Source organism: Ranitomeya variabilis, chromosome 4 (assembly GCF_051348905.1).
Source record: "Ranitomeya variabilis isolate aRanVar5 chromosome 4, aRanVar5.hap1, whole genome shotgun sequence".
Lineage (NCBI taxonomy): Eukaryota > Metazoa > Chordata > Amphibia > Anura > Dendrobatidae > Ranitomeya > Ranitomeya variabilis.
Window position 1 is genome coordinate 599,319,033 of NC_135235.1, and position 22,840 is coordinate 599,341,872.

Genomic DNA, 22,840 nt, shown 5'->3' on the forward strand with positions numbered 1-22,840 from the left:
CAGACATCTGTGGCATCGGCGTATCTCTAAAAGCATCAAAGGAACACCAATCCGAAATCAGACAAGACAGATCCTTAACTCCCTTTAAAATCATTTATCGGGGGCCCCCATACTCATTAGACTGTCAACTAAACCCATCGATATCATTGGGTTTGTCCGCCATTAGTCTCATGTGTATAGGGGCCTTTAGCATATCCTACCAAGTTATTAATAAAGCTATGTATCTTCTATGGTTACATGCAGATTATTCAGTAACTATTCATTGAGTGCAATCCGATAAAAAAATCAGATTGTACTCAGACCAATGTTAATTTATGAGATCAGGCTGAGAAAAAAATCTCAGCATGCTGCGTTTGTCCTTGTATCTTGAACAAGACTCGCTAATGCAAGTCAATGTGTGTGATAAAAAAAAATCACATGGTACTGAGACCATGTGACTACCATCCGATTTTTACATACCCATGTCCTTGAAAATCTGACATTTCATTTGCCGCATACAATAAAGTGACAGTGTGACCCGACAAAATAGAATAGATAGAATAGATATACTGTATACACATAGAATAGATATAATGATGTCAGTCACATATATAATTAGTACAGTGCTTGTGTAGCTTATTGTACATGTATTTTATTACTAAATAAATAGTTTATGAAAAAAATGGCTTGTGATCCCCTGAAATTTTATTAACCAGCAGAGGGAAAGCAGACAACTGGGGCTAATGTTTATAGCCTGGAAAGGGGGTAATACCCATGGAGCTTCTCAAGCTATTAATATCAGATCACAGCTATATACTTAGCCTTTACTGGTTATTAAATGGGGGACCCCCCCAAAAAAAAACATAGGGCCCCCTATAATTAATAACCAGCAAAGTGAAGGCAGAAAGCTTCGGGCTGATATTAATAGCCTACGAACGGGCCATGGATATTGACCTCCTCCCAGACTCAAAACATCAGTTCTCAGCTGCCCCAGAAATGGTGCATCCATAAGATGCGCCAAATCTGGCACATAGACTTGCTCTTCCCTCTTGCCTCTGGTGCGGTGGCAAGTGGGGTGATAGTACTGTGGTTGATGTCACCTTTTTATTGTCAGGTGACATCAAGCCCAGGGTTAGTATTGGAGAGATGTCTATAAGGCGCCCCCAATACTAAACCCATAGTCAAATTGTTTAAAAAATTACACAGACTACTTTATTTACTGTAAATTAACCAAAAACACGTATACTCATCTTACGCCCTGTCCACTGAAGCCAATGTCCCCTGTAAATGAATTTAAATAATAAACAACCCTATTACTCACCGGTCAGATGAGAAGATAAAAATTCAATTGTCCATTGAAATGTCAAGCTCTGCTAAATCTAGATGGCAGGCTGCATTGTTGCATTATGCAACTATATAGTCTGCCATCCAGCAGAGATACTAAAGCTGCATGAGCTTTCTCAGTTCAGTGCTTCGCAATGACATGGAGTTCATATCCAATTAACTCTTTTGACCTCAATGATGTCACCACAAGCATGAGAAAGTTATCACTCTCATGGTGCTTCTGTAAGGTCATCGGATTTCAGAGCCGATGAACTCAGATCAACTCAGTAACGTCAGTGTGAGCAGCATTAAAATTTTCTCACACTTATGGGGACATCAGTAAGGTCAAAGAAGTTCATTGGATATGAACTCCGCTCAACTTTAGCACGTCACCGCGAGGCTCTGAGCTGAGCAAGCACTCGCAGCTCAGTGTTGCTGCCTAATGGCAAGCTGTACAGTTGCATCAGGCAACAATGCAGCCTGCCATCGAGATGTAGCAGAGCTCGACGCATTGGGGCCAGTTGGATTAGTATCTTCTCATCGGACAGGTAAGGAATATGGTTGTTTATTATTTTTATTGTTTTATGGGGGTACATTGGCTTAAGTGGATTAGGTGTAAGGTGAGTAAGTGTTTTTGGCTAATTTAAAGTCAATAAAGGAGTCTGTGTCATTTGTTCAAATAAAGGACTTAGTAATGGAGGTGTTTTATAGACAGCTGATGTTTTTAGTCTGGGAAGGGCGAATATCCATGGCCCCTTCCTAGGCTATTAATATCAGCCCACAGCTAGCTGCATAGCCTTTGCTGGTTATATATTTTATGGGAAACCTACATAACTTTTTCTTGGTCCACCATTTTAATAACCAGTAAATGCTTAGTATAGAGCTGTGAGCTGATATTAATAGCCTGGGTAGATCCATGCGTATTACCCCCTTTCAAGGCTATAAACATCTGCCCTAGCTGTCCACTTTCCCTCTGCTGGTTAATAAAATTTCAGGGGACCCCATGCTATTTTTTTTTCAGAAAATAATTTATTTATTAATAAAATGCATGTACTGTAGTTACACATGCAAAGCACTGGTTATATATTTAACTCACATATTTACATCTCTCTTTCTGTATCCATCTATCTATCTAAGAATATTTCCTTGAAAAACTATGTGTAAGTTACATAGAGAATTGCTCTATGTAACAGTTCATGTTAAAATAGCATTCAATTGGATCACATTCGTATGTAAATTGGATGTCATTCGGATGCTTGGTGATAGAAATCACATTCTACTCTCAACAAAATCTCATGACGCGTGTCCCACTTTCTGGGCCAATATTGGACAGTTTTTTTTAACGGTGATGTGTATGAACCCTTAGTACCATCTCCTACATGAGTAAAGTCGTTGACCCACCATAACACATTATCATAGATCCATACTGAAGACTTGGACCACTGCACATTCCAAGAACGAAGCTCTGGAGTCCCGTTTAAAGCTATGATTGAGCATGTGTACCACCATTCCATTCACTTCCTAATAGAATGATTAATTATGCTCTACTATCTCTGTCAGTCACACTGGCAATCAATGAAAAGGTTTTGTGCATATTTATCCATCGTGCCATTTGAAACGGGACTCCAGTAGTGATGAGCAAGTATACTCGTTGCTCGGGTTTTCCCGGGCATGCTTGGGTGGTCTCCGAGTATTTGTTAGTGCTCGGAGATTTAGATTTTGTCAACGCAGCTGCATATTTTATGGCTGCTGGACAGCTTGAATACATGTGGGGATTCCCTAGCAACCAGGCAACCCCCACATGTACTCAGGCTGGCTAGCAGCCGTAAATCATGCAGCTGCAGTCGGTTGACAAAAACTAAATCTCCCAGCACTAACAAATACTCGGAGACCACCCGAGCAATGAGTATACTCGTTTATCACTAGACTCCAGATCTCTCTTCTCGTTATCGATACAGGTCCCATCAGTTTGCAGCTAATTAGTTGTTATGGTGGGCCTACCACTTTAACTTGTGCATTGCCAAAGACTTATTTTACTTTAATAGGATGAATATCTCATTATTTTTTTAACCGCTTGTTAGTTTTGTGGAGGAGGTTAACTTTATGTTCACAGATTTTTGTTTTTGCCATTTATGATTCAAATGTTGGTCACAATGTAAAGAAACGTTTTACAAGCAGTATCACAAGCTTTCCAAGCATTTTGTAGAAATATTTCCATAAGTAATTTTTAAGTTTATGTGATGAAAACGTAATAATTGTATAATAAAATCTTCTGCTATTTGTAATAAACAGTAGTGATGAGCAAGTATACTGGTTGCTCGGGTTTTCCCGAGCATGCTCGGGTGGTCTCCGAGTATTTGTAACTGCTCGGAGATTTAGTTTTTGTTGACACAGCTGCATGATTTATGGCTGCTAGCCAGGCTGAGTACATGTGGGGGTTGCCTGGTTGCTAGGGAATCCCCACATGTAATCAAGCTGTCTAGTAGCCACAAATCATGCAGCTGAGGCAACGAAAACTAAATCTCTGAGCAGTCACAAATACTCGGAGACCACCCGAGTGTGCTCGGGAAAACCCGAGCAACGAGTATACTCGCTCATCACTAATAAACAGCAGTCAGAGCCCATGTGAATTGCAAGCTTTTGGGACAAGTTTTTCATCCTTTGATTGTAAACAGAAGTATGTACATTCTCAAGGAGGAACTTGAGACTTGTGAGGAACTGAGACACAAAACTTCTTATGATACAATGATTAACTTTGTAAAAGTGGAAAATGTCATTAAAAACAATATGTCAAACAAGTGGATACTCACTGCCCATCTTTTATTACAGGGTTACATCTATGACCTGGACAAGGTAAGTTCTAACAAGCTACCAAGGTTTGTTCACACTGTTTTTCGCATCGATTTTTCCCACATAAAAAATGCAGAGTTTTGTCAATAAAAAAGCTATGTGCAATATGCGCATTTTTGATGCGCTTTTCATGCACTTAATTGAATATGTAACAAAAATGAGCAGAAACAATGACAAAATTGACATTCTGCGGTTCTAAAAAAAACTGTGACACATCTCAAAAGGAAAAGTTGCCCCATGTGAATGAGATTTTAGAAATCTCATTTATTTTGCTGCTACTGTAAAACGCTTCTTTTTTTCCCACATGGAAAAAATACAGCAAAGTTGCTATTTGTAATATTGGTTATATTTCTGAAGGACGCGAGTCCAGCTTCAACCCAGAAAATCAAATCCTTTATTTCATGATTAAAATAGATATGGCAGCACTAATATAAGCCTAGGCATAGGCATGTGTGGGGGTTAGAGGGGCAAGGAGGTGAAACCGAAGGCGTTTTGAACGACTTCAACTCGGTCTGACCCAGCAGTCATTCAAAATGCGTCCAGTTTGGTCTTGCACCTCTAATCCTCAGTCATGCCTAAGACTAGGCTTATTTTAGTGCTGCCATATCTATTAATAATTAATAATATTACAAATTAAATAAAGGATTTGATTTTATGGATTGAAGCAGGACTTCCATCACAAGCAGTACCAGCGTCTGGCAGAGAAGAGGCTTCGGGCTTCTCCACACCAGAAACTTACCTGATTTCCATCAAGGGTGAGCTGAATTTTTTCATTGATCGTGGTTTTATAATTCAAGAGGTTGTCCACTACTAGAGCAACCTCTTATTAAACTAAATGTCATGCTTCACGGTCTCGGGGCTGTGATACAGTGGAATGACACTTGACGTCCGGCGCCCGATCAGCGCTGGCGTCACTGCCTCCTCCATCGGACAAGCTGAACATGAAGAGGAAGCCAGGGATCGGCTGTAGCCTGGACTTCCTCTTCATGTTCAGTTAGTACGAAAGCGGAGGCAGTGACGCCAGCGCTGATTGGGCACCGGGCATCACATGTCACAACCCCGCATCACAGCCCCGAGACCGCGAGAGCCAACACCATGGGAGGTGATGATAGGCTTAATTATGCTATCGGGGACAATCCCTTTAATAACTTGTATGGTTGCTGTGTCCTCATCACCTTATCTTGAATCTCCTACCTTTGCTTCTGGTTTCTGCATGTTAGGCTATGTTCACATACTGAGTTTTTTACATCATTATTTGTAAGCCCAATCCAGGAGTGGGTATAAAATGCAGATTCTTCCACTCCTGGTTTTGGCTTACAAATACTGATGTAAAATACTGACCAAATACTGAATGTGTGAACGTGGCCTAAGACAACAAGGGTCAGTGAGCCTGTATATTATCTAGTTTCATATGTATGAGGAATGCCCAGGGGTGGGATTCAAATTTTTAACAACAGGTCCTCTAAGTCGCGGCGGCCGGAATTTTGGCCACGCCCATTTTCAATAACCCCACCCATACTAATAAGCCACGCCCAGTGGCACGATTCATATTTTTTGAAGCAGTTTGTCTCCCTTAATGACAAGAATACGTTGTGACATACGGTATTAAAGTCATTCAAAGAAACAAATGACTAAAGCAAATGTACTGCACAGGACAATTGTCCGTGTACAAGCTCTATAGAGCGCCTGTTCTCGAGATCATGGGGGTCCCAGCGGTCAGACTCCAGCGACTACAAAGCTCTCGGGAATGGGGATTACTTGGCATAATCCATTTAAATGGGTTTTCCAATATAAACCAATATTAACCCTCCCAAAGATCAATGTCGCCTCTCCAAGAACAGGACAGGAGGAGTGGTACTGTACAGTGTATATATACAGGACAGAAGTGGTACTGTGCAGTGTATATATACAGGACAGGAGGAGTGGTGCTGTGCAGTGTATATATACAGGACAGGAGGAGTGGTGCTGTGCAAGTGTATATATACAGGACAGGAGGAGTGGTACTGTGCAGTGTATATATACAGGACAGGAGGAGTGGTGCTGTGCAGTGTATATATACAGGACAGGAGGAGTGGTGCTGTGCAAGTGTATATATACAGGACAGGAGGAGTGGTACTGTGCAGTGTATATATACAGGACAGGAGAAGTGGTACTGTGCAGTGTATATATACAGGACAGGAGGAGTGGTGCTGTGCAAGTGTATATATACAGGACAGGAGGAGTGGTACTGTGCAGTGTATATATACAGGACAGGAGAAGTGGTACTGTGCAGTGTATATATACAGGACAGGAGGAGTGGTGCTGTGCAGTGTATATATACAGGACAGGAGGAATGGTACTGTGCAGGGTATATATACAGGAGGAGTGGTACTGTGCAGTGTACATATACAGGAGGAGTGGTACTGTGCAGTGTATATATACACAGGAAAGGAGGAGCGGTACTGTGTAGTGTATATACACAGGACAGGAGGAGTGGTACTGTGCAGTGTATATATACAGGACAGGAGGAGTGGTACTGTGCAGTGTATATATACAGGACAGGAGAAGCAGTACTGTGCAGTGTATATATACAGGACAGGAGGAGTGGTACTGTGCAGTGTATATATACAGGACAGGAGGAGTGGTACTGTGCAGTGTATATATACAGGACAGGAGAAGCAGTACTGTGCAGTGTATATATACAGGACAGGAGGAGTGGTACTGTGCAGTGTATATATACAGGACAGGAGGAGTGGTACTGTGCAGTGTATATATACAGGAGGAGTGGTACTGTGCAGTGTACATATACAGGAGGAGTGGTACTGTGCAGTGTATATATACAGGACAGGAGAAGCAGTACTGTGCAGTGTATATATACAGGACAGGAGGAATGGTACTGTGCAGTGTATATATACAGGAGGAGTGGTACTGTGCAGTGTATATATACAGGAGGAGTGGTACTGTGCAGTATACATATACACAGGAACGGAGGAGCGGTACTGTGTAGTGTATATACACAGGACAGGAGGAGTGGTACTGTGCAGTGTATATATACAGGACAGGAGGAGTGGTACTGTGCAGTGTATATATACAGGACAGGAGAAGCAGTACTGTGCAGTGTATATATACAGGACAGGAGGAGTGGTACTGTGCAGTGTATATATACAGGACAGGAGGAGTGGTACTGTGCAGTGTATATATACAGGACAGGAGGAGTGGTACTGTGCAGTGTATATATACAGGACAGGAGGAAGAGTATTGTACAGTGTACATATACAGGAGGAGTGGTACTGTGCAGTGTATATATACAGGACAGGAGGAGTGGTACTGTGTAGTGTATATATATACAGGACAGGAGGAGTGGTACTTTGCAGTGTATATATACAGATACTTAGATTTACAGATTTACACCACGCAGGCAATATATATACAGTGGGGCAAAAAAGTATTTAGTCAGTCAGCAATAGTGCAAGTTCCACCACTTAAAAATATGAGAGGCGTCTGTAATTTACATCATAGTTAGACCTCAACTATGGGAGACAAACTGAGAAAAAAAAATCCAGAAAATCACATTGTCTGTTTTTTTATCATTTTATTTGTATATTATGGTGGAAAATAAGTATTTGGTCAGAAACAAACAATCAAGATTTCTGGCTCTCACAGACCTGTAACTTCTTCTTTAAGAGTCTCCTCTTTCCTCCACTCATTACCTGTAGTAATGGCACCTGTTTAAACTTGTTATCAGTATAAAAAGACACCTGTGCACACCCTCAAACAGTCTGACTCCAAACTCCACTATGGTGAAGACCAAAGAGCTGTCAAAGGACACCAGAAACAAAATTGTAGCCCTGCACCAGGCTGGGAAGACTGAATCTGCAATAGCCAACCAGCTTGGAGTGAAGAAATCAACAGTGGGAGCAATAATTAAAAAATGGAAGACATTCAAGACCACTGATAATCTCCCTCGATCTGGGGCTCCACGCAAAATCCCACCCCGTGGGGTCAGAATGATCACAAGAACGGTGAGCAAAAATCCCAGAACCACGCGGGGGGACCTAGTGAATGAACTGCAGAGAGCTGGGACCAATGTAACAAGGCCTACCATAAGTAACACACTACGCCACCATGGACTCAGATCCTACAGTGCCAGACGTGTCCCACTGCTTAAGCCAGTACATGTCCGGGCCCGTCTGAAGTTTGCTAGAGAGCATTTGGATGATCCAGAGGAGTTTTGGGAGAATGTCCTATGGTCTGATGAAACCAAACTGGAACTGTTTGGTAGAAACACAACTTGTCGTGTTTGGAGGAAAAAGAATACTGAGTTGCATCCATCAAACACCATACCTACTGTAAAGCATGGTGGTGGAAACATCATGCTTTGGGGCTGTTTCTCTGCAAAGGGGCCAGGACGACTGATCCGGGTACATGAAAGAATGAATGGGGCCATGTATCGTGAGATTGTGAGTGCAAACCTCCTTCCATCAGCAAGGGCATTGAAGATGAAACGTGGCTGGGTCTTTCAACATGACAATGATCCAAAGCACACCGCCAGGGCAACGAAGGAGTGGCTTCGTAAGAAGCATTTCAAGGTCCTGGAGTGGCCTAGCCAGTCTCCAGATCTCAACCCTATAGAAAACCTTTGGAGGGAGTTGAAAGTCCGTGTTGCCAAGCGAAAAGCCAAAAACATCACTGCTCTAGAGGAGATCTGCATGGAGGAATGGGCCAACATACCAACAACAGTGTGTGGCAACCTTGTGAAGACTTACAGAAAACGTTTGTAATATATCCTTTGTTGGCAATGACAGAGGTCAAAGTATTGAGATGAAATTTTGTTTCTGACCAAATACTTATTTTCCACCATAATATACAAATAAAATGATAAAAAAACAGACAATGTGATTTTCTGGATTTTGTTTTCTCAGTTTGTCTCCCATAGTTGAGGTCTACCTATGATGTAAATTACAGACGCCTCTCATCTTTTTAAGTGGTGGAACTTGCACTATTGCTGAATGACTAAATACTTTTTTGCCCCACTGTATATATATCATAACTGAGCAGCACCAAATCTTTAAGGGGTTGTCCGCTACTAGGACAACCCCTAAATGTTTGGCCCTGATAAAATTATAAAGCCTACACTTGCCTCCCGTGCCAGTGTCCAGGATCAAGCAGCTCATCCTGGACTTCCTCTTCATGTTCAGTTTGTCTGAAGGCAGAGACAGTGACACCAGCGCTGATTGGCGCCGGGCATCACAACACATCACAGCCACTGTGGGAACGGCGCTGGCAAAGGAGGTGAGTATAGGCTTTAGTTTAACAGGTTGTCCTAGTGGGAGACAATCCCTTAAAGCAGTGGACGCTTTATTGGCCCATGTGGCAACATTTCAGTTCCATATCAGAGAAATGCTCTGTTATTGATCCGAAACATTGCCATTTGGGCCAATAAAGAGTCCGCACTTTTTTCACGATTAATCAGAGTGGTGTGTGTCTGTGTATGTATGGGTATAATATACACACACACACATAGACACACACTCATACACTCACACACACATTACATAGGTGAAACTGCGACTATGGTATGTACGTTATATAGGTTATACCACTAATATACTGCGACCGCTGTGTATAGCCCATATAGGGCAGCTACAGAGAGTGTGTGTGTGTGTATATATATGCATACACACACACACACACACACTGCGGCTGGCCTATATGGGCTATACACAGCGGTCGCAGTATATTACAGTGGTATAACCTATATAACGTACATACCGTAGTCGCAGTTTCGCCTATATAATGTATATAGACTGCTGTACATACATTATATAGGTGATACTGCTACTGCGGTATATAATGGCAGTATCACTTATATACTGTATATACAACAGTCAATATACATTAGACAGGTCAAACTGCAAATGCTGCATATACAATATATAGGTGATACTATGATTGCAGTGTATAGTTCCAGTATATATATACAGCAGTATCACTTATATAACGTATATACACATCAGCTGCAGTATCACCTATATAATGGATCGGATGCCGGCCGGGGATTGGTGAGGAGAGCGCTGTTCTCTTACACTGGTCCTGGCTAGCGTTAGACACAGTGAGGCTCGGGCGTCTGTGCACGCAGTGGCGGCCTTTTCAATCTTCTGCACAGGTCCAGGTGCGTGTGCTTTCCTGTTTTCCCTCACTGACAAAGGCCGCAACTACATACGCAAGCATGAATGAGGGCTGCCATGGCCTTGGTCAGCGTGGGCACCGAGAGAGTGCGCACAAAGGCCTGTGCAGAGGATTTGAGGGGCGGGCGACCCATTTTGTAGCTCAGAGTGCTCCAGGCTCTTGATGGTTGTATACTATGGGCACAGATACACAACATTATATACACTGGATGGATCCATCCTGCACCTGGCCCTGGCCATACATGCACTGTATATATACAGGGCCATGTATACAGCATGTGATGTCCAGTCACCAGGTTCAGGCGTGATCACTCCAGTGCTGGATTCTGCAGACAGTCTCTGCTCACTATCAGTATAGGGAGATTTATTGCAGGAGACTGAACTTTCCTGGAGCCGATGACCTGGCACTGACAGGGTGACCCTGAAAGTTCAGACTCCTGCAATAAATCTGTGAGCATCAGCAGAGCGCCCGCTAATACAATACAGGGACACACACGGCCCTGGACTTATCGGGAGGTGAGCAGCAGCGTCCATCTCCTCACCGCACACAGAGCTGAAGCTCCCCCTGATGTCAGTCTGAGTCATCCACCAGATCCTCTCCTGCAGGTAGATGCAGCCATGTTCCCTCTTCAGGAGGCCGCACACAGGGAGCAGGAGGGGGCGTGTCAGCTCCACTGTGAGTGTGATGATGCAGCTGGCCGGACATAGAGAACAGCGCCGGCCACCAGCAGCCCGAATCGCTGCTAAGTGACCGGCCCGGGGGGCACATGCCCCTTTGCCACCCCGCGCCTGGCGCCGCGCTACCCCGCATTATTAAAACAACAAAAAAAACACACCTTGCTCAGGCGCCGCCCCCCCGCATCCTCCCGCGGCCCTGATTACCGGAACGCTGACAGATAGAAATTTTAGTAAACGGCTGCCCCGTACCGGGTCGTACCGGCTGAATCCCACCCCTGGGAATGCCCAATAAAACCATTAGGCTATGTTTCCACGATGAGCATTTGGTGAATTTTTGATATTGCAGATTTTCTGCAGCATTTCTGCATCCATTAAGTAAAATAGGTTTACTAGCATGTTTAAAAAAAATATGCAGCGTTAAAACCTCAGCAAAATCACATTGTAGGAACTTGGGCTTTTTCTCTCCTATTCTTGATTTAGTGTTATTGTTGTTCATACCATATTAAGTAGAAATACATGTTGTTTATATTACAACATTGTGGAGAATATCTCCCCTTTAATGACCTGTGTTTTTATCATAGGTTGGATACAAGTGTATGGAACAGGCTCAGGAGGCCAAAGACTGGGCTTCATAGGAGATTGTTATTTTTAAGATATTATGCCATATTACAGTATATAATACAAGTGATCAAACAATTGCGGATACAAATTCCCTGCGGAGACTAAATAATAAGTCTAATGTAATAAAAAATGTATTTATAAAATAAATGATAATAAAAGAATTTGAATTAACCCCCTTTTTATTCAAAAGTAAAGTTAGTTTATATAAAAAATTTTATATAAAACATTTAAAACCTAAACATATCTGGACCATATGCATGCGAGGTTTCACCTACCTTTCCCTCTGATTGTTCTTGTAATTGTACTGACCTGGAGAACCATGTTTCCAAGTCATTTTTACCCCACAATAAATGCTGTTGAAACTAAATCCAATAAAACTCAAAATTCCTTTTTTTTGTATCCCTTCAGCTTCATATTTTACTTTATATGGTAAATTGGTGATAGGTTGCCTTATTACAGGACAATTCCATTAAGTGCTGTTTCACATGTCAGTCTTTCCGTTACAAGTGGTGACAGTTTTCACATGTACCAGAGACACTTACACACAAGTGAATGGGTCTGTGCACATGCCAGTTTGTCTCCACGGACCATGTGTCCGTGGGCAAAACACGTTGACATGTCCGTTTTTTAATAGCAGCACGGACCGTAAAACATCCCACACACGTGCACACTGACACATGGATGACATACCTGTGTCATCAGTGTGACAAGTACCGATGCCTGGGAATCAGCAGTACTGTTAGTGCTGTTCCCTGGCACCGGGTGCTGAAGACAGCTCGCATCATTCTCCCCTGCTTGTGCTGCAATCAGCGCTAGGAAGGGAGAATGTTGAGAGTTGCATTCAGTTGATAATAGCGAGAGCAGGCGGTGGCTGATAGCACAGGCAGCAGCTGATGAATACTCCTATGAATACATAAATAAGATGACATGGGGTCCCTCTGTATTTTTAAATAATTAAAAAAATACGGTATGGGGACCCCTTTATTCTTGATAACCAGCCAAGCTGAAGCTGACAGCTGAGGGTTGCAGCCCGCAGCTGTCAGTTTTGCCTGGCTGGTTATCAAAAATTTAGGGGAACCCCACATAATTTTTTTTAATGCATTTATTTATAGCCGCCGCCTGCTCTTATCAGCTGAATACAACTCTCAACATTGTCCCTGGCTAGCCCTTATTGCAGCACGAGCAGGGGAGAATGACGAGAGCTGTCTTCAGCACCCAGCGCCGGGGAACAGCGTTAACAGTACCGCTAATTCCCAGGCGCCGGTACATGTCACAGTGATGCGGTACACAGGCGTCACACAGTTGCCACACGTATTAAACACACATAGACATGGACATCTCTGGTACTGGCTTTTCCAGTACCAGAAATATCAGGACGTGTGATAGAGCCCTAATATAGAATCTGGGGCATAGCAATTTTTTCACATTACAGCAAATCTTGAATTATTGAATGATTATAGTAACGGCTCATTCACATGTCCAAATTTTCCATTTTCTTTTTCTCGTACATGGACAAATTGGAATTGTGAATGAGTCCCAAGTTACAATTAGAAACCTTCGGCAGGATCACCTTTTAATTTTGGGAGCCTTTATCATGGTGGGTTTTTATGCTCTACTATGTCCATGCAATAATCTGAACTTCTAAATCTCTATCACATCTGCTAGGACTTGTCTAATCCAATTGTGTCTGCAAATTCATGTATAAATTGACTGAGGTAATCTTCCATTCTTCACTTTTTAAGGAAATTCGGTTAATTGAAAGACACATTAGGAAGTTGGAGTTTCACATTAGTAAGGTAAGTGTTTTTATTATGTACGGTACATATTTTTAGGTGACGGGGCACAGCCTCATGGCGCATGATCTGGCGTCATGATTTTTCCACATCTGGGGGACACATGTCATCGCCGCCGCCGCTGCACACATTCTTCAAATACACGTCCTATGACACATAGATTCCTGCCACATTTTCTTCTATTTTTGCAGTTCTTACTCAGTTCTGTTCATAAGCTGCAGACTGCAAGCTGGTAAAACTCTAAACTACAAGGGCCCGATACATCATTTGCGATTTATTGAAGTCACTCTTCCTTTTTTTTGCCTTGTGGTATTTGCTGATGATTTTTGCAGGATAATTTTCAAAATGGCTCACTTGGTCCATAAATTCAGTGCAAAATCAAAACCGCTTTTTTTTTGTCTTCATCCAATTTTTGTGACTGTTCAGCACCAAAAATAGAAAAATAAAAAAAGACTTAAAAAAGAAAGACAAGTTAAAAAAGGGGCGCAAAACTGATAGAGCATAAGGCGCAAATACTATAAAGACACTAACAAGGAGCTAATTACTCCAGAAAAGTGGAGGAACAGACATTTTTCATCAGTGTCCTAAATCCTATTTTCATCCTCTTTTGGTCTGTGTGTTCGTTTTTTGCCATCAGTGTGACATCCATTTTTTCACATATATAAAAAAAAAATTCCAAGCCGTCTCCTACCCATTGAGACTGCATAAATGACACACAGATGGCACCGGTGTGCTGTCCATTTTTATCAAGAACCCATTGATTGAAGAGGTGATATTAGATCAAAATCACACATGTCTTTTTTTGTTATTGATCGACAATAAAACTGTCATGTGAACATGTCCATAGACTGTTAGGGCTTGTTTCCACTTGCAAGAAATACGTCCGTGTCTCGCATGTGAAAACCAAGCTCTGGCGCCGCCACTTTGGAGCGTAGCGTGCAGCTCCATGTGTTGCTATGCGGCCGCACGCTCCGCTCTGGAGTGCCGGCGCCACAGCTTGGTTTTCACATGTGAGACACGGACGCATTTCTCGCAAGTGGAAACAAGCCCTTATAGATACATGATCTATTCAAGAAAAACACAGGTAGAACATGTACTTCAAAGATGGACATCTAAATGAGGCCGAAAGACAAGAGATAGCAATTTATTAGACGCATCAATATTTTTACATATTTTTTTCCCACTGCAAGAGTGATAGTAAGGGCTCGTTCACATGTTGTGTTTTGCAGAGGAAAGGCATAAAAAATACATGTAATCCGCATATGACTGTATCAATAAAGTTTTGTCAAATCCAAAAACCAAGAAGTATAAAAAACAAAGAAGCGTTATTTAAAACATGAGACACCAACAAGAGACAAAAAACAGTATCAAAAAAGCGATAAAGGCCCATGTAATAACAAATGCACTCAAAAATACTGCAAAAACTCATGAAAAAAAAAACACGCCAAAAGCACAATGTGTGAACAAGCCCTAATAGTTGTAAAATGTTTGCAGTTTTTCCTCTTGCACACCGCGGCCTATGGGGATTAGAGCAGGCTTCTGAATTACAGTCATTTCCAATTCTTCTTCGGAAACTCTGGCGCTGTGACCTTGATGGAGAGCAGCCCTTTTATCTCAGTCATTTGTCTCCGTCCTATCTGCTGGTTTTCCTCTCCAATAAACTGTAATTTAGGAAAGTCCTTGTCTTCCGATGGCCTGAGCGGAATGTGCTACATTTTGCAGGAAATATCTCTGCCTTACCCTATAATTTGGAGGTCGCCAGTATAGATTATATTCTCTGCGCTGCCAGATTCCGGAACCCCAAACGTGAACTTTATAAAATGCATTGTTCTGGATGATGCGTTCCAGGACTGTGCCGGCCGCGGTGCTACAGTCGATCATGTTACGCAATGAGGATTGTCCTTTCTCCACCTATGGAGCCGACACAGAGCTTGTCATCTCTAGGTGTACTGATGAGAACCAGACATGGGAGTCCATGTTTACTCGGTGCCTGCTACAAATCAGCTTCATGATGTTATTATGTTTTTTTTCCATTTTTGCTTTTTATCTTAAGATGGTTTTTTGATGAACGCAGCTTAATAGCTAGCCACAAGTAATAGGATGTTATGCTGTAAGAGAAGGGCTTCCCCTGTCATGGAAGCTCCTGTATTGTGCATTGGTGTAGCACACTCTCACCCAGAGCAGTCCTCATTTGGTGACCTGAGATACTGCCCGAAATAAAATCACTCATATAGTTAATGTTATTGTCATTTTACTGGTAAGGGTATGTACACACACAGCTTTTTTCCCGAAAGTTTTTAAGCAAATCCTCTTCAAAACCGTCTTCAAAAACTCTTGGAAAACTTTTCTAATTTAGCTCTATGGCAAATATCCACTTTGTTGCTGATATGAGAAGTTTTTTTAGCCTTTTTTTTCTGAAAGCTCCTGGGGAAAAAAGGAAAGTGACATCACTTCTTTCAAGCGGCCTCTAAAGGAATTCACTCCATGCTAGGCACTGTCAAACCAAAAGGCTGCAAATAAACTCTTCCAAAGATGGTACAAAAACTCTTAAAAAATTGTCTGGAAACCTCCAGTAAAAATAAAAGGCATCATGTACCTCATTTCCACTAACCGATTTATAGCATTTAACCAATTGGTGGTTGTTTAATTGCCAGACGATTCCCCTGGATAATCTAAAAGGCTGTGTTCACACGTTGCGTTTTTTTTTCTGCATGCAAAACCTGCTCTCTTGGCAGTAAAGAAGCTGTGTTTTGCTGTGTTTTTCTTTGCCGCTTTTTTTTTGCCGCTTTTTTCAGGATCCCAAAGTTCAGCATTGCTTCCACCATACAACCATGAAGAATGCAAGGTGTTAGATCACCAGCACAATACATATGTGAAACCAGAAAACCATTTTGGAACAAAGGGTAATTTGATTAAATTATTTAGTAGAAAAAGATTTTTTATGTCTGAAAAAATAGTGACTATTCTGAGCAAAAAAGTACATACACAATTATAAATGTAACAGAGAGGAGAGAGTAATTGGTCAGGAATAGTTTACCTAAGACATTGGCAGAGCATTGAGTTTTGTAGGACACTTTACTTTCACACCTTAGTCAAGTATTATTCAATTTCACACCTTGGTCGGCCAACGTTTACTTTACACTTATCACAAATTTTATTAAACTGTACCAATCCTAATTGCCTTTGTTATGTGAGGACATCAATACATTATAGTTTAAACTTGAAAAAAATCACAAGGATAAATGGGTTTCACATACTGCTGAACATGCTTTATTCACTAAAAATGTAGCAAAACCTAATACCTGCGGTTTTTGCTGCGTTTTTTAACTTACTCATTTCTTTGTATGGGTGAAAAAAAACGCTGCAAAAACGCTGAAAGAAATGACATGCTGCAGTTTTCAAAAACGCAGCAGTTTCCCAATTCAGTGAGGAAAAAAAATGGTGTGTGTGCATGAGATTTCTGAAATCTCATAGTTTTTCTGGTGATGTAAAACGCAGCTTAAAAAATGCAGCAAAAATGCAACATGTGAACATAGCCTAATTAATCGTTCAATGCACATAAGCTTCCATTGTCAACAGCACATGTCCCGTTTACACAGCAAGGTGCACTGCCGAGAATGATGATCTATTTTGCAGCATAAAAAAAATAATTTTACCCGATGAACAAGTGTTTTGCTCAGTTGTCGGGTGATCCACAGCATGTTTACACTTTACGAGCGTACCTAGCAGTTTAAGGCTCTTCTTCTGTCGTGCATACTTCACAGAAGCTAGAAAAAAAAACAAAAACATGTATTCTATGTATGAAGTAACGAGCATCCAGACTAATATAATGAGTTCACCTTCCCCAGATTGAAGAGCTGTATGAAACCTACTGCATACAATGGCGGCTACGTGTTGGGACATGCAACATGAAACATGCATTTTCCTTGTCTCCATCGACAAAGGCGTCCAGGGAAAGTCTCATAGAGCTGAGCAAGAACTTCCAGGAGTGCACTGAGGTGGGATATGTTTGAATGTTGTGACACCATTCAGAAAGCGTTTATATCCTGAAATACTCTGTACTGCGTGGTCATGTTACCGCAAGTATGCAATTTGCATACCTCCAGCCACATTCTGACTAGACGTGTCCACCTGCGCACGTCTAGTCAGCACTTGACTGTATGTATGCAAATCACATACTTGCGGTCATGCACCTGCACTCTCCCGGCCCTGGCGAATCCTTACAGATGTGAGGATCCACAAGCCTGCAGTCATATAAAGTGACTGCAGACATGTAGCCTAAGGCCAGAGGACCCCTTTAAGGCTGGAGTCACACACAACATATAAAAAAAGGTCAGTTTTACACAGACGAGAAATGCACAAATGTTTCATGAACAGTGATCCGTGTGCAGTGCGAGGATGCGATTTTGTTTCTCCAAAAAATATCTGTGTTTCACCGGTATGGCGAAATTTTCTCGTCGGCTTGCAAAATGGACATATAATGGATCCATGGGCTCAAATATTCTTGAAAACATATATATAGTATATATACAGTGTATATATATATATATATATATATCAGTGAGACACATATATATATATATATATATATATATATATATATATATATAAATATATATATATATATATATATATATATATATTTATATATAATACATAGCTAGATAGCGTAAAAGCTGGTAATTCAATTGTCGGCTTTTGCTAAATCATTACCGAACCCAACAGGATATGAGCCATGGTTTATATACAGTAAACCATTTCATATCCGTTAGATTTTTACTTATTCCTCCCTAATAATGTTAGAAGTGTGTGTAAAATTTGGGAGCTGTAGGTGTTAAATTAAAGGGTTAATTCAAGGAAAAAACTGGCGTGGGCTCCCGCACAATTTTCTCCGCCAGAGAGGGAAAGCCAGTGACTGAGGGCAGATATTAATAGCCTAGAGAGGGACCATCGTTATTGCCCCCCAATAGCAGGAAAGTTTTAAAAATACACACGCACATTAAGAATAAAGTATTTTATTGAAAGAAAGAAACACACAGGTTTTTAATATCATTATTGTATGCTCAATCCAAAGCAAAGCCCTCGTTCTTCTGTAAAAAAAACAAAATAAAAAAACAACAATATGCCATACCTGTCCACCGTACAGTCCAGTCCTGCGCAGTAATCCATATCTGGGGCATTTACATTTACAACTGGGAGCGCTGCTAATGCGGCCAGTCATGGCTGTAAACGACTGGGGAATGAATGAAATGCAGGGAATGGAGCTTTGGTGACTAGCGGTGCCGTTACTGAAGCTCTGCCCCCCTGGTGGCATGAACTCAAATGAACTGTAGCGTGGGAAAATATTCAGAAACTGTAGTTCATACAGTTCATATGAGTTCATGCCGCCAGGGGGCGGAGCTTCGGTGAGGGCATCGCTAGTCACCGAAGCTCCATTTCCTGCATTTCATTAATTCCCCAGTCGTTTACAGCCGGGAGCGGCCGCATTAGCAGCACTCCCGGTTGTAAAGTATTTGCAGCGTGGGACTTGGCTGTACGGTGGACAGGTATGGCATATTGTTGTTTTTTTTGTTTTTTTTTACAGAAGAACGAGGGCTTCGCTTTAGGGCTGTCCCACACGTCCAGATAATTCCGGTACTGGAAAAAATCGGTACCGGAGTTATCCGTGTCCGTGTGCCCGTGAGCTCACGTAGGCCCCCCCGCTGTTCTGAAAATACTCACCCGCCTCCCTCGCAGTGTCCTTTCCTGGCCGCTCCTTCTACTGTATGCGGTCACGTGGGGCCGCTCATTTACAGTCATGAATAGGCGGCTCCACCCCTATGGGAGGTGGAGCCACATATTCATGACTCTAATCGGCGTCCCCACGTGACCGCATACAGTAGAAGGGTCGGCCAGCACAGGAAGCATCGACAGCCAACGAGGGAAGCGCGTGAGTATTTTCAGAACAGCGGGGGGGGGGGCGCACAGGGGGTGGGAGGGCGGCGGACAGATAGATCTTTCTTTTAAATGCTATTATTCATATCTTCTATGCAGCAAACGCTGCTGCACAGAAGATATGAATCGCGGCTTCAGCACCATGTGGGGGGGACAGCGCTTACTGTAGCGCTGTCTCCTGCACGCCTGGACTGCACACGGAGAAGGTCCATTGACTTTAATGGGTCCGTGTAATACGTGCGCTCCCACGAACACTGACATGTCTCCGTGTTTGGCACACGGAGACATGGTCCGCAAAAAATCAATGACATCTGCACAGATGCATTGATTTTAATGGGTCTACGTGTGTCAGTGGCTCCGGTACGTGAGGAAACTGTCACCTCACGTACCGGAGCCACTGACGTGTGAAACCGGCCTTAGATTGAGTATACAATAAAGATATTAAAAACCTGTGTGTTTCTTTCAATAAAATACTTTATTCTTAACTTATTGACAGCTTTCCATTATTACAATAGCAAGGTGACATTAACCCCTTATCAGCCCATTTCCCACTGCTACAGGGGAGTGGGAAGACTACCTCTTGAAGCTCATCAAGAGAATGCCAAGAGTGTGCAAAGCAGTCATCAAAGCAAAAGATGGCTACTTTGAAGAACCTAGAATATAAGACATAATTTCAGTTGTTTCACACTTTTTTGTTAAGTATATAATTCCACATGTGTTAATTCATAGTTTTGATGCCTTCAGTGTGAATGTACAATTTTCATAGTCATGAAAATACAGATTTTAAATCTTCTCAGATTTTAAATCTTTAAATGAGAATGTGTGTCCAAACTTTTGGTCTGTACTGTGTATATATATCTATATACCTATTCTATGTGTAGACTTTTATCTTATTTATTCTATTCTAACCTGTCAGTGTGATTTTACTGTACACCACACTGAATTGCCGGCTTATCTAAAGGACGCAAGTCACACTGACGGTCTGTGTGGTGTGCGAGTTTTTCTCGCACCCATAGACTTTCATTGGCGATTCTCGGACGATATACGGTGACAATCGCAGCATGCTGCGATATCTCGCACGTATAATACGGCCGAGAAAACAATGGATGATGAGAGCTGCCCCATAGAGTAACATTGGCCCGAGTGCGATGTGATTTTTTTATCTCATAGTATTCGTCCGTATTACGGTCTAGTGTGACTCCGGCCTATGGCTAATAAACTTGGTTACATATATATTTGGTAGGCCCCTTATTTGGGGCCTGCTTGTATTCATCTTCATAAATGGGTATTGTCAGATTTACTGTTTATTACAATTTTCAGCTGTTTTTGACATATTAACATTTTTCTTTCCCTTTGTTTACAACTCGTTACCTTAGAGACCGACCTTTGCTGCTAGACAGCAGAACATGATCGTTGCTTACAAGCTCTTTTCTGTTGTTTTCTCTTTCTGTCCTTTTTTGAAGCAGGCCAGGATCGCTGGAACACGCCGTTACCTCTTAATCCTGGCCAGTTTCAGCGCTGTGCGCACAAGCTAGTTATCAGCGGTGGTCGGTCTCCTAGTCAACGAGCTGTAAACAAAAGAAAAGTATTAATATTTTAAAAGCCGCTGCAAATTTTAATAAACAGTAAATTGCAGAAGTGCTTGTCTTTGTGTTTTTTTTTGTTTCCACGCTACATTTCCTTACTTCCGCAATATCCATCTTATAATTTAGTTATGTTTCATTAAAAACCAAAACTAGAATTAAAGGCGCCTCAATATATTCCAGAGCCGTATCTGCAGGGAGCCTGGGCTGATTATGATGACAATGTCTTCACTACTCAGTAATATATCTGTATGTAAAGAGGCTCCGCTGACATTCATGAGTCCCTTATATATCATGTCCTACTCAGGAGTCCAGCAGGCATCTGCCTTACATTAGCGCAACAGGCTGAAAATGTCCATAAACAGTCAGGACATGCCAGATACACGTGTGCAGAGTGAGGGAGGACAGATGTTATTTGTCTCTATATGTTGGCAGATTCTTGGTGGAAATGAGCCGAGAGACCCCAGCAGCTGGGATATTAATAGGATCGGCAGTCTGGCCGTTTTCATTTCCAATGTGGTGACATCTCTGCATAAGCCTTGTGACTTCACTGTACTAAGCACGACCTCTGTAGCTTTCTATTAAAGGGCTAGAATTTTTTTTTTAACTTTTAAATATTAGAATAACATGTTCAAAGTTTACTTGGATCTACAAAATTGAAATAATTTGCAATATGTTACTGATGACTTGGGAAGTATTTTTTGGGTGCATCGGAAAAGTCTTGGTTATCCGATGTATTATTAACGTTTTCATTAAAAGTGAGCCTGTCAGCAGTTTTGAGTTTTGCGCGGAAACGCAGCGGATTATTTTCCACAGCATGTCAATTCTTTGTGCGGATTCCGCAGCGGTTTTCAACCTGCACCAATAGGAAAGTGCAGTTGTAAAACCGCAGAGGAATCCGCAGAAGAAACCGCGAGAAAATCCGCAGTGAAAACCGCAGTGGTTTTGCACTGCGGATTTTCCAAATCCGCTGCGGAAAAATCCGCAGCAGAATCCGCAACTTGTGCACATACCCTAAGGCTGCCGTCACACTAGCAGTATTTAGTCAGTATTTTACATCAGTATTTGTAAGCCAAAACCAGGAGAGGGTGATAAATGCAGAAGTGGTGCATGTGTTTCTATTATACTTTTCCTCTAATTGTTCCACTCCTGGTTTTGGCTTACAAACACTGATGTAAAATACTGACCAAATACTGCTAGTGTGACGGCAGCCTAACACTCGAGAACACTATTTTGAAGCTGTCCAGGATCGCTGGAGTGCGCTGCTACCTCCTAATCCAGGCTAGTTTCAGAGCAATGCTTACAACCTAGACATCAGTGGTCGGTCTCCTAGGCAACAAACTGTAAACAAAAGAAATGTGTGAATACCTCAAGAATGGCGGAACATTTTAATAAGCCGGAAATTGCAAAAGTGGGATACTTGCAATCACAGTACAAGGAGGCTCAAAACTTGTTTTTCTCGGTTATGCAAGTAGCATGACCATCACCGTAGGTATGTGTAAACTGATCCGTCCCACGCATTTTCTCCTGTGCATCCTTCTTTAACAGGAGATTTACAGTTTATTTTTCTCCTTCTACTTAGGTAAAGGGATCATCTAGTTTAGAAAACTATGTTACTGATAGGTAATTATGTGTTAATAGATGGGATTCTGTATTTTCAGTTTCCAAGCAGCCTCTCGTTTTTTGGCGGATCTGTCCCATCCCTTATTATATAGGCAACCCAATGATTTAAAGGACAGTGTGCAATGTTTCATTCCCCTGTGGTTCCGCTGCAGGGAAATTGAACACTTGCTGGCAGATTTCATTACAGATTATCACTGATTTCTGGAATCCCACTTTTAGCTGTTATACGAGTCTCTTGGCATTTTTTAAAAGTGACAAGGAAAGTGGGCAGTGTTTAGAAGAAGTGGCC

General features: G+C 41.9%; 1 protein-coding gene across 4 annotated transcripts in view; it reads left to right on the plus strand.

The window, feature by feature from the left end:
* RIPOR3 (RIPOR family member 3) overlaps window positions 1-22,840 on the plus strand; it is a 202,593-nt gene that overhangs the window by 105,598 nt on the left and 74,155 nt on the right. For all 4 annotated transcript variants that reach the window (XM_077253226.1, XM_077253227.1, XM_077253228.1 and 1 more), the window contains exons 5-7: window positions 4,132-4,155; window positions 13,361-13,414; window positions 17,260-17,409. In XM_077253226.1, the coding sequence (XP_077109341.1) occupies window positions 4,132-4,155; window positions 13,361-13,414; window positions 17,260-17,409 (228 nt within the window). The remainder of the gene's footprint in view (window positions 1-4,131; window positions 4,156-13,360; window positions 13,415-17,259; window positions 17,410-22,840) is intronic.